Consider the following 12,564-nt stretch of genomic DNA (forward strand, 5'->3'; position numbering starts at 1 on the left):
ACGTCAGGGCTCGGAAGTGAGGGAGCACCATTTGACTTTTTGAATACGAGATTGGCTGGAATCAATGGTGGCGCCATGTTGCGTTTGGAGACCCCTGATGTGCCTAAACAGTGGTAACCCCTCAATTCTAACTCCAACACTAACCCCAACACACCCCTAACCCTAATCCCAACTGTAGCCATAATCCTAATCACAACCCTAACCCCAACACACCCCTAACCACAACACTAACCCCAACACACCCCTAACCCTAACCACAACCCTAATTCCAACCCTAACCCTAAGGCTATGTGCCCACGTTGCGGATTCGTGTGAGATATTTCCGCACCATTTTTGAAAAATCTGCGGGTAAAAGGCACTGTGTTTTACCTGCGGATTTTCCGCGGATTTCCAGTGTTTTTTGTGCGGATTTCACCTGCGGATTCCTATTGAGGAACAGGTGTAAAACGCTGCGGAATCCGCACAAAGAATTGACATGCTGCGGAAAATACAACGCAGCGTTCCCGCGCGGTATTTTCCGCACCATGGGCACAGCGGATTTGGTTTTTCATATGTTTACATGGTACTGTAAACCTGATGGAATACTGCTGCGAATCCGCAGCCAAATCAGCACCGTGTGCACATAGCCTAATTCTAAAGGTATGTGCACACGCTGCGGAAAACGCTGCGGATCCGCAGCAGTTTCCCATGAGTGTACAGTTCAATGTAAACCTATGGGAAACAAAAATCGCTGTACACATGCTGCGGAAAAACTGCACGGAAACGCAGCGGTTTACATTCCGCAGCATGTCACTTCTTTGTGCGGATTCCGCAGCGGTTTTACAACTGCTCCAATAGAAAATCGCAATTGTAAAACCGCAGTGAAATGCGCAGAAAAAAACGCGGTAAATCCGCCATAAATCCGCAGCGGTTTAGCACTGCGGATTTATCAAATCCGCAGCGGAAAAATCCGCAGAGGACCAGAATACGTGTGCACATTCCTAACCCTAACCCTAACCCTAGCCCTAACCCTAGCCCTAACCCTAACCCTACCCCTAACCCTACCCCTAACCCTAACCCTAGCCCTACCCCTAACCCTACCCCTAACCCTAACCCTACCCCTAACCCTAACCCTATTCTAACATTAGTGGAAAAAAAAAATTTCTTTATTTTTTTATTGTCCCTACCTATGGGGGTGACAAAGGGGGGGGGGGGGTCATTTATTATTTTTTTTATTTTGATCACTGAGATATAATCTATCTCAGTGATCAAAATGCACTTTGGAACGAATCTGCCGGCCGGCAGATTTGGCGGGCGCACTGCGCATGCGCCCGCCATTTTGGAAGATGGCGGCGCCCGGGAGAAGACGGACGGGACCACGGCTGGATCGGTAAGTATGATAGGGTGGGGGGGGACCACGGGGGGGGGGGAATCGGAGCGCGGGAGGGGTGGAACGGAGCGCGGGGGCGTGGAACGGAGCACGGGGGGGCTGGAATGGAGCACGGGGGGGTGGAACGGAGCACGGGGGGGTGGATCGGAGTGCAGGGGGGGGTGATTGGAGCACGGGGGGGTGATTGGAGCACGGGGGGAGCGGACACGAGCACGGGGGGGAGCGGAGCACTGGACGGAGGGGAGCCGGAGCAGTGTACCGGCCAGATCGGGGGGGTGGGGGGGCGATCGGAGGGGTGGGGTGGGGGCACACTAGTATTTCCAGCCATGGCCGATGATATTGCAGCATCGGCCATGGCTGGATTGTAATATTTCACCCGTTATAATGGGTGAAATATTACAAATCGCTCTGATTGGCAGTTTCACTTTCAACAGCCAATCAGAGCGATCGTAGCCACGAGGGGGTGAAGCCACCCCCCCTGGGCTAAACTACCACTCCCCCTGTCCCTGCAGATCGGGTGAAATGGGAGTTAACCCTTTCACCCGGTCTGCAGGGACGCGATCTTTCCATGACGCCGCATAGGCGTCATGGGTCGGAATGGCACCGACTTTCATGACGCCTACGTGGCGTCAAAGGTCGGGAAGGGGTTAAAAACGCTAGTGTGTCTCCGGCCTAACAATGCTGTCCACTGAAAGTGCGGCTATCAGCAAAAAATTTACTTTATTCCTACTGGTAGCTGCCGGCTTTCAGTCATAGAAGCATGCACAAAACGGTTGTAAACACACCGACACTTTGACAGCTTGCTCTGCACTGAAACTCTGTGGAGCAAGCTGTCAATCAAAGTGCCGGGACGTGCTTACAGTCGCCGATCATTGTGTACTGTGTGATGACTGAAAACCTCCACATCATGCAGCTAAAAAAAATTGTCCATTTTCCTGGATAAAAAAAAACAAAGATTTTTCATATGCTGGCTGAACCTAACTTTAGGCTGGGGGCTGGATCATGACAACCATGTTTTCAGTCATAGTGCTGTCTGTAGCATAATGGACTGCACACAGACGACACAGGGATCAATATTAATTAATAACCACATGTAAACAACCAATTTTTTCCCCAGTGGTCATGTAGAAACAAATTGTAGCATGCTCTGTTGGTGTCCTATCCAGGGCTGAGACAGTCCTAGGCCTATAGCAGGCAGCTGCTGCTCCCTTCCGCAACGCAACAAGTCAATGGGGCCATGTTTGTCATTTGCAGACGTGTCTATCTGACGTTCCTCTGAACCTAGCATTAATCACATATCTGTAGACATTTTGCATTTGCAAATAAAGACCGCTTTTCATTTATACGTCATCCACTTTTCTTATATGCAAATTAAATTGGATTACGGCGTCCCAATCTCTTTTTCAGCAACCAGTTTGCTGTTTTTTTTCACAGACCCATTCACTTGAACAACCAAGTCCTATCTGCAAAACGGACCAGGGCAGAACATCTGTTTTGTATGTGAACCATCAGTCGAAAAAACAAAACAATAGCACCACAGAATATGTTCATTTGTAATACAAGGTAAAAACCTAATAGCGCACGAACACTGAGGTTAGAGAGGTAAAGGGTTCGTGAAAGGAGATATCCATTGCTTAGACAACCCCTTCTCAATCACCATGTTCCCCTGTTCCAAAATAATAACACCTATGCTCACCTCCAGTGTTGTTCCAGCAGTGTTGTCACTGGCTCTCCCGGGACTCGCGTCACATTTTATGTCATGTAATCCCTGCAGCCAATCAGCGGCCACTTCACCCTCCCCTCCTTCAGACATCACTGCCACTGCTCTCTCACTTTCTCCAGATGTCTGATTTGTCTGGAAGAGGGGAGAGTGACGTGGCCACTGATTGTCCTCAAGAACCGCATGACATAAAGCCACGCAAGCCCTGGGAGAGCGAATGCTCACACTGCTGGAATGGCACATTCTGTAATGGAGGAAACATGGTGACTTACATTCTCCTCCCATGCCTGCTCCATGCAAGCGGTGTCGGCACTCGCGTTCCAGGGGCTCATGTGAGGCTGCTATGTCATATGACCCCTGCACCCAATCAGTGCTAGCGTCACTGTCCCCACCTTCAGACGTACAAGTAATCAAGAGGCAGTGACAGCTGCGGCTGACCGCTCACTTGCTGTTAATTCAGAGTGAGAGGGGCTTGTCAGAAAAGTGGACAACCCCTTTAGCATAGGGAACAAAACTGTATTTAGATTTGTAAATGGTTAATAGCTGCTGTTTCAAAAAAAACAAAAAACAAAAAAACATACAGATGACAAGTGAGAAAAAAAATAATCAGAGTTTCCTGGATGAAACTGACAATTTTTTTTATATGGTTATGTGAACTTAGTCCCTAAGGTTCCATATTAGCATTCTATATGCTGCCATATGGTGTCTCCATAATACGGCATATGATGGAACCTGAGATCTTCTTTTCCTGGCTCCATTGGGGTTACAATCTAATTTACCTATATCAGACTGACAATTTCTTAGAAAGTCAATTAACTAATCAGTATTCAATGACTTTTTGGAGACTCCACAGCACCTGTGAGTCGCTGTTATCGAAACTTTAGGGAGGGGGAAGGGAAACGACCATGTATACTACTTTTTAGGCCACGTTCACACTATCGGTGTTGGTAACTATTTTACCTCAGTATTTGTAAGTCAAAACCAGGAGTGGAACAATCAGAGGAAAAGTATAATAGAAACGTACGCACCACTTCTGGATTTATCACCCACTCCTAGTTCTGGCTTACAAATACGGAGGTAAAATACTGACCAAATGCTGATAACGTGACCGTGGCCTTAATATGCTCATTGTCATTGGCACTCTTCTAAACAGTGGGTGTCGCCAGATTTACTATAATTTGTTGGACATTAATGTAAATTACAGCAGAAATCTCTTTTTGTGGCAAAGACGCACCTTATGTATTAACAAGCATATGCCTATGGTGAATCCTGTTCCAGCAAATTTATTTTTAAGGCTACTTTCACACATCAGGTTTTTAGCGTCAGGCTCAATCTGGCTAATTTAAAAAAAACCGGAACTGGCGAATGTTGCCTCCGGATCCGTTTTTTCTCCATAGACTTGTATTAGTGCCGGATTGTGCCTGATGACCTTGCGTTTCGTCCGGTTTGCGCCGGATCCGGCAAATCTGCATATTCCGGTTTCTTGAAAAAACGTCCTTAACAACGTGTTTTTTGTCTCCGGCTAGAATGGAAGTCTATGGGAGCCGGAAGGTGCCGGATCCGGAAAATGAGGGATTCCGGCGCCAGATTCCATTTTTTATCCAATAATTTAGATATGATAGCCGGATTCGTCGAAAAAACGGATCCGTCGCATCAGTTTCTCACAATCTGCGCCGGATCCAGTTTTTCCAACATTCGCCAGATTGTGCCTGATGCAAAAAACCTGATGTGTGAAAGTAGCCTAAAACAGGCAGGTGAAAAATTCACCCTATTATTATGCAAATGATGTTTATGTAAAAGTCGGTTCTCGTTACGGCGCAGAATTGCACATGGCTGGTTCTGTGTGTGGAGCCCGGAGGCGGTCACATAGGTGCCATGTTGTGCTTGGCATGTCTTGTGTGCTGTGCTCAGCAGCTGGGCTCTAGATCATAGTGTCGCCTATTGAAGCACACTGCATCGGCCCTTTTAATAAATAACATAATAATATTGAAGCATACATATTAGCAAAACCTATAAATTGCAGATGTGTCATAATAGACCATATAATTAACAAATTTGCTTACCGGACATATAGGGGCATCTACCAAAAAATGAATAAAAAAAGGACCAAGGAGCAGGTCCCTGATGAAGGCGTTGCCCGCTCCGAAACGCGCGTCGGGGTCGGGTCCGGTCACCTATCTATCCTGCTTTCCCTGTATATACCGGGTATGTACGTAAGCTGATTTAACATCTACTATTTCCCATGTTTTGGCACTGTTCCAATACTGTTTGTATTTAGTCATGGGTATTCACTATCATGTGGTGTATTGTTACATCCAAGCAGGTTTTGGGGTGGTGCCCTGGCCCGTCATATATGGCCATTAGGAATACATGTCTGTTTCTCTCTATTGCATCATTGTACTGTATCTGGTGGTTTTAAGGTTGTTTAATAACATATTGATTTTTATGGGACTTCATGGCTGCTTGGTTCTTTCTTCTCTTTTGATTCCTTTTAATAAATAAGGAGATCAGGTGCATAAATGACAACTGGATGTTCTCCCGGCTGACAGCAGGTGCTCACATTCGGATGCTTACAATATGTAACGCCTTAGTGCGCTTGAAAAGCTAAACCCCATGATATAATAGTACACCCCGGCATCGATACAGCAGACCAAGCCCTGTAATGTGTATATGGTATCTGCACGCCACATTGATAATGTATAACCCATACATAATACTGGGCCCAGCCATCTACAGTCATGGCCAAAAGTATTGACACTCCTGCAATTCTGTCAGATAATATTCATTTTTACCCTTCGCCATGACAGCACCCACTGGAGATAGGGATCCGCCCCAAGGAACAGGAAACCTACAGAGAGATAAAAGGGGGCGGTCCCCCTCTCCTCCTCAGTTTAGGTTTCCTCTTCCCAGGGGACAGGATCTCTGGATTCTCCGGAAAACTACAGAGGATCATACCTGGGCCACAAGCATCCGCCTGTGCGGTCTCTGCGGGAACGGCAGGGGATGCGGTCCAGAAGCGGTGTCGGGGGAGACTCCGTTAGACGGCTCCCCCCTCGTCTGTCCGGCATGTGGGATGGCTGGGTCCAAAAAGGGGGCCGCCGAATCCTGGATATAACGCTGCGGAGGTGCGGCCGAGGGAGGCTCCGGACGTGGACTGGCAAGTAAGCGGTCCACGATCTAGGGCACTGCAGCAGCGGCACACCCCTCCCAGACGCCGGCCGGAGTAATAGCGGCCGCGCATGCGGGGAGCGGTGATTCCCCTTACTGACCCGGACGTGTTGGAGCACTCTCGGGTCACTCACACAGCGGTGGGGGAAAGCGCGGTTTCGCGCATGCGCAGTACACCGCTGTGTGAGAGAGGAGAGAAAAAAAAAGAAACAGGAACTGGATCTTGGCATATAAAGGGGAATGGTTGCAAGCGCACAGGCGATGCAACATGTCGTCCCCAGGCAAGACGGTGGACCCAGCAGGTGAGCCAACCAGCAGGAGGTCCTCAGATGCCAGCCGCAGGAGCGATGCCACAGATTCAAGATCCAGGAAGACGCTTCAACCACCTGATTCGGTACCGTACAGCTTCACTGGGTGAGTGTAAAACCCCTCTGCCTATAAAGCTGACACTCTTTTCCACAATATCTTCTTCACTCAGGCCAAAAAGAGACAAAAGTCTAAGCACAAACCGTGTGCATTATGTGACGAACCTCTCCCAGATTCCCACCCCAAAAAGCTCTGCAACCAATATATTTCCGAAACAATGCAGAGTCCATCTATGTCGGTTACAGATATACGGGCCATAATTAGGGAAGGGTTACAGGCCATTACACAAGCCAATGCACCCCCTAAGAAGTCCAGTAAAGAGAAGGCAGTATCCATCTCTGAGTCCGATGAGGAAGGTGTCATCCACTCAGACTCCTCACATACATCATCCTCTTCCTCAGAACAATCTGACATTGGAGGTCGAGCTTGTTTCCCCCTTGATGGGGTTGACAACTTAGTAAAGTCCATCAGGAATACAATAGGTTGTGAGGATACAAAAGATGACCAAACTGCACAAGACATCATGTTTGCAGGGTTGGCAGAGAGGAAGAGAAGAGCCTTTCCAGTAATTCCTGCCGTCGAGGCACTAATAAGGAGGGAGTGGGAAAAGCAGGACCAGAGGGGTTTTCTCCCATCAGCCTCCAAAAGGAAGTACCCCTTTAGTGACGAGGAATTAAATTCATGGACCAAAATTCCTAAAGTGGACGCAGCAGTGGCCTCCACTTCAAAACAGTCAGCCTTACCAGTCGAGGATGCAGGCCTACTTTCTGATCCTCTAGATCGGAAAGCGGAATCGTCACTGAAAAGGTCATGGGAAGCTTCCACGGGCATATTTAAGCCAACAATTGCCAGCACGTGCACAGCTAGATCTATGCTTGTTTGGATTGATCAGTTAGATCAACAGATCGAGCAGGGGGTCTCCAGACAAAAATTGCGGAATGCGATACCACTAATTAGAGGAGCAGCAGCATTCATGGCCGATGCGTCAGCTGACTCTCTACGCCTCGCAGCAAGGTCGGCAGGCCTAGTAAATAATGCCAGACGTGCATTGTGGATGAAGAGCTGGAAGGGGGATACACATTCGAAAGCTAAGATCTGTGCTATTCCGTGTGAGGGTGAGTTTCTATTTGGGAAAGCATTGGATGAGATCCTCAGTAAAGCAAAAGAGAGGAAAAAAGCCTTCCCTGACCCCTCAATTCCTTTCTATAGGAAGACCATTAGGAGGAGACCGTTCGGGAAAAGAACACAAAATGAAAGACCGTCGCGGTGGGCCACAAGAGAGGGAAAACAGAGTGGCACTATGTTTAAAGGCCCCCCCTTCCGTAGAGACAATAAATATTAAAGCACCAGTTACCCCAGTAGGGGGCAGGTTAAAATTTTTCTTTCCCCAATGGCAAAAAATTACGGCAAATTCCTGGGTTCTAAATATTATTAAAGAAGGAATGAAAATAGAATTCCTCCAAATTCACCATGATTCTTTTGTTTTAACAGCCCTTTCCTCACCAATTCAACAAAGGGCCCTTGAACTGGAAATCCAAAGTCTCATAGTTAAAAATGTCTTAGTTAGGGTGCCGAAGGGACAAGAGGGTAGAGGGTTCTACTCTCCGTTATTTTTAATCCCTAAACCCGATGGTTCATTTAGAACAATTATAAATGTTAAAAAACTCAATACATTTCATGACAGACTAGTTTTAAAACCAGACCCCTTATACCTTCCTAAAGTAGCAGGGAAATTCCACAGGTCGCAAGAAATACACCTTCCTACTTTCTTTAAAGACCCCTCTACTCCTGAAGAATAAAAATTTCACACTCTAGATGTCAGGAGAGTAGTTTTGCAATATATTGAAAAAACTAGTAGTTGGAGGCAGAGTAGGGCTCTGTTCATATTCATCCAGGGCAAAAAGAAAGGGTATGGAGTCACAAGAGCAACGTTATCCAGGTGGATAAGGGACGCTATCCGGTTGGCCTACTCCATGAAAAATAAAGAACCTCCGGAGGGCATCAAAGCACATTCCACTAGAGCCATGGCTTCCTCCTGGGCCGAAAAAGGGAACGTTCCAATTGAAGACATATGCAAGGCCGCAACATGGTTGGCTCCTTCCACTTTCTATAATCACTACAGGCTTAATCTTTCATCAGACTCTGACCTACACTTTGGCAGGACTATCCTCAGCACGGTGGTCCCCTCCTAGGTGTTGGTCTCTGAAAATCTCTCCAGTGGGTGCTGTCATGGCGAAGGGTAAATAACCGGATTACTTACGGTAATGCTCTTTTAATGAGTCCATGACAGCACCCAGTCACATCCCTCCCTAATAAATAAAAGCCAATGTAATTACTTCTATGAAGTTTATAACCTGATGATATATTGCAATATTTGACTAACACTGGCGGTCCTCCGGGTACTCTGAAATTAAACTGAGGAGGAGAGGGGGACCGCCCGCTTTTATCTCTCTGTAGGTTTCCTGTTCCTTGGGGCGCATCCCTATCTCTCCAGTGGGTGCTGTCATGGACTCATTAAAAGAGCATTACCGTAAGTAATCCGGTTGTTATTCTTCCTGAAAATGATTGCAAACACAAATTCTTTGGTATTATTATCTTCATTTAATTTGTCTTAAATGAAAATAACACAAAAAGAATTGTCCTAAAGCCAAATTGGATATAATTCCAGACCAAACATAAAAAAAGGGGTGGACAAAAGTATTGGCACCGTTCGAAAAATTATGTGATGCTTCCCTAATTTGTGTAATTAACAGCACCTGTAACTTACCTGTGGCACCTAACAGGTGTTGGCAATAACTAAATCACACTTGCAGCCAGTTGACATGGATTAAAGTTGACTCAACCTCTGTCCTGTGTCCTTGTGTGTACCACATTGAGCATGGAGAAAAGAAAGAAGACCAAAGAACTGTCTGAGGACTTGAGAAACCAAATTGTGAGGAAGCATGAGCAATCTCAAGGCTACAAGTCCATCTCCAAAGACCTGAATGTTCCTGTGTCTACCGTGCGCAGTGTCATCAAGAAGTTTAAAGCCCATGGCACTGTGGCAAACCTCCCTAGATGTGGACGGAAAAGAAAAACTGACAAGAGATTTCAATGCAAGATTGTGCGGATGTTGGATAAAGAACATGGCGGAGGTTCCCTGATGTTTTGGGGTTGCTTTGCTGCCTCTGGCACTGGACTGCTTGACCGTGTGCATGGCATTATGAAGTCTGAAGACTACCAACAAATTTTGCAGCATAACGTAGGGCCCAGTGTGAGAAAGCTGGGTCTCCCTCAGAGGTCATGGGTCTTCCAGCAGGACAATGACCCAAAACACACTTCAAAAAGCACTAGAAAATGGTTTGAGAGAAAACACTGGAGACTTCCAAGGTGGCCAGCAATGAGTCCAGACCTGAATCCCATAGAACACCTGTGGAGAGATCTAAAAATGGCAGTTTGGAGAAGGCACCCTTCAAATATCAGGGACCTGGAGCAGTTTGCCAAAGAAGAATGGTCTAAAATTCCAGCAGAGCACTGTAAGAAACTCATTGATGGTTACCGGAAGCAGTTGGTCGCAGTTATTTTGGCTAAAGGTTGTGCAACCAAGTACTAGGCTGAGGGTGCCAATACTTTTGTCTGGCCCATTTTTGGAGTTTTGTGTGAAATGATCAATGTTTTGCTTTTTGCTTCATTCTCTTTTGTGTTTTTTCATTTAAGACAAATTAAATAAAGATAATAATACCAAAGAATTTGTGTTTGCAATCATTTTCAGGAAGAAACTGAGTATTATCTGACAGAATTGCAGGGGTGTCAATACTTTTGGCCATGACTGTAGTGGACAACAGTACAATAAATATCGCTCACATATTCTGTAGCGCTGACCGATCACGAATGAATTTAAGAATAAAAATGAATAACATAATACAGATTATTAAGACCACCTTCATTTAGAGGTCGGGGGAGGTTTAGCAGCAGAGTTAGGCACCATGCACACTCCATGTGCTGCGGTTTGCTGCCTCCGTATGGCGACGCATTACGTAGACTACTCCCCTCGAATCAATGCTAAGAGGGAAAATGCCTGAATAAAAAAGCATCCGATTTAGATGCTGGAATTGTTATTTCAGACAGTTTTTGCAAAAATCAACACATGAAAATAGAGGTGGTACGGTAGGGCCCCATAGACTTCTATGGATTTTTTTTTAAAGCAGAGTTATAATACTACCCCACTGCAGATTATCAACGCATTTAACGTCCTCGTTACTTATAGTTTATTCCTAGAATATATATTCTCACCTGAAATCAGCTCCCCAAATATAGACTTCATTTGGGGCTTGTGCATGTCCAAAGAAAAATCTAATCTTAAAGGGGTTTTCGACAACTGGACAACCCCTTATCAATAACCAAAAGGTGCTGGATAAAGTGAAAAACAAAATCTATATTTACTTCCCAGAATCGTACTCGTCCTGTCTTAGACCTGTGCCCCCCGCGATGGTCTCGGGTATAAATATTTTCACGTGACCGCTGCAGTCAATCAGCAGCAATAATGTCAGTATTTCTGTGGGAGCTGAAAAAAATGATTACTTCCACTCGGAAGTAGTCACGTGACATTATATATGTGGAGTGTCTGGTGAACCAGGGCTAAGAGCGAACAGGAGCATCGGAGTATAGATTTTATTTTTACATTATCCAGCAGCCTGGTGCCATTAATAGGGTAATATTCAGTACTTGACCGTCCCTTTAATAAGCAGAGCTGCAGTGTACAGCATGGAGGAGCAGGGAAGGTAGTTTTAGACTTCTTTGGACAAAATATGAACTATGTTCCTGAGATATGGAAAAGCTGTTCATTGGCTAATAAACAATTTGGGGATGAAAGCGACATATTCACATGGCGCTACTTATAGCTGGACATTCCGCTTGATATTGTCCCCGTGTGATGGACGGTGATGATGGGGATGTAACAGAATCTTTATCTTTCTGCTAGATTTACAGAGGACAGCTACTTGTAATGATCTTGCGATGATTGGGCTGTTTAGTGCTATTTTTCTGTTACATTATGGCCATGATCTACTTCTAGATTATTTCTGATCACTTCCCAAGGTCATAATACAATAAATGTGTCCAACTACATAGCCTGCCCCCGAGATGCCCGCAGTGTGGGCACAGATCGCTGGGGTCGCCCCCGGCACCCTTACCTCCCCGGTGGGAGATGTGTCTGCAGCGGAACTTCTGCTGCTTCTTCCTATGGAGGAGGCCGGGGAATTTCAGGAGCAGCGCTGATGTGACCAGATACCCCCCCAGGGTGGTCAGCAGGTAGAAGATCGCTGACATGGCGTCGTCTATGGACAGATCTGTCAAGTCTGGTCGGTGCGATCCGATCGGCCGATGGTACTGCAGGATGGGTAGGTCAGTGCTGCTCAGCGAGAGCCCATCGCACACTGGTGTCTGGGATTCCCACTGCTGATCCCAGGATCTCGTGCTCTGGATGGAGTGCGGAGATTCTTCAGGCTGCTCTCCCTAACTCCACAGGCAGGATCTAGTCCCAGCTTGTGCAGTATCCAGGGACAGTCCTCTCCTGTGCACCGGTTCTGCTCCTGCAGTGAAGGCGGCGGTGTCTGTAATCTGCATGCAGTGTCCGTGCTCTGGCCGGCAGGCTGGGTGCACTGCAGCAGCTTCCTCTCCTAGCCGGTTTATCTACACTTGTCATTGCCAGTGCAACGCGCATGCGCCGAGCCCGCTTTGACGGCGACTGTACAACAAAGATTAGGAGTACGCATGCGCACTTTCAAGGTTTCCATCACGTTTTCGCAGACAGAGCGGAGCTGTCGGTGACTGTAACCTATTCCGCTCCAGTCGCAGCAGCAGCACACGCCCCCTCTTGTATCAGGAGACGCCCCTTTGGTATCAGGACACGCCCTCTCCGTCTCCCCCTCTTCTAGTGGTTCACTCCTGAATACTCAGCAAG

At 46.8% G+C, this 12,564-nt stretch overlaps 1 protein-coding gene across 1 annotated transcript in view; it reads right to left on the reverse strand.

Annotated features, from left to right (window-relative positions):
• The window catches only part of GDPD1 (glycerophosphodiester phosphodiesterase domain containing 1), a 117,350-nt gene extending 105,021 nt beyond the window's left edge, over nt 1–12,329 (reverse strand). The window contains exon 1 of the mRNA XM_069761455.1: nt 11,795–12,329. Within this exon, the coding sequence (XP_069617556.1) occupies nt 11,795–11,930 (136 nt within the window). The 5' untranslated portion in view covers nt 11,931–12,329. The remainder of the gene's footprint in view (nt 1–11,794) is intronic.
• Between the last annotated feature and the right edge of the window lie 235 nt (nt 12,330–12,564).

This window comes from Ranitomeya imitator, chromosome 3 (genome assembly GCF_032444005.1).
Source record: "Ranitomeya imitator isolate aRanImi1 chromosome 3, aRanImi1.pri, whole genome shotgun sequence".
Lineage (NCBI taxonomy): Eukaryota > Metazoa > Chordata > Amphibia > Anura > Dendrobatidae > Ranitomeya > Ranitomeya imitator.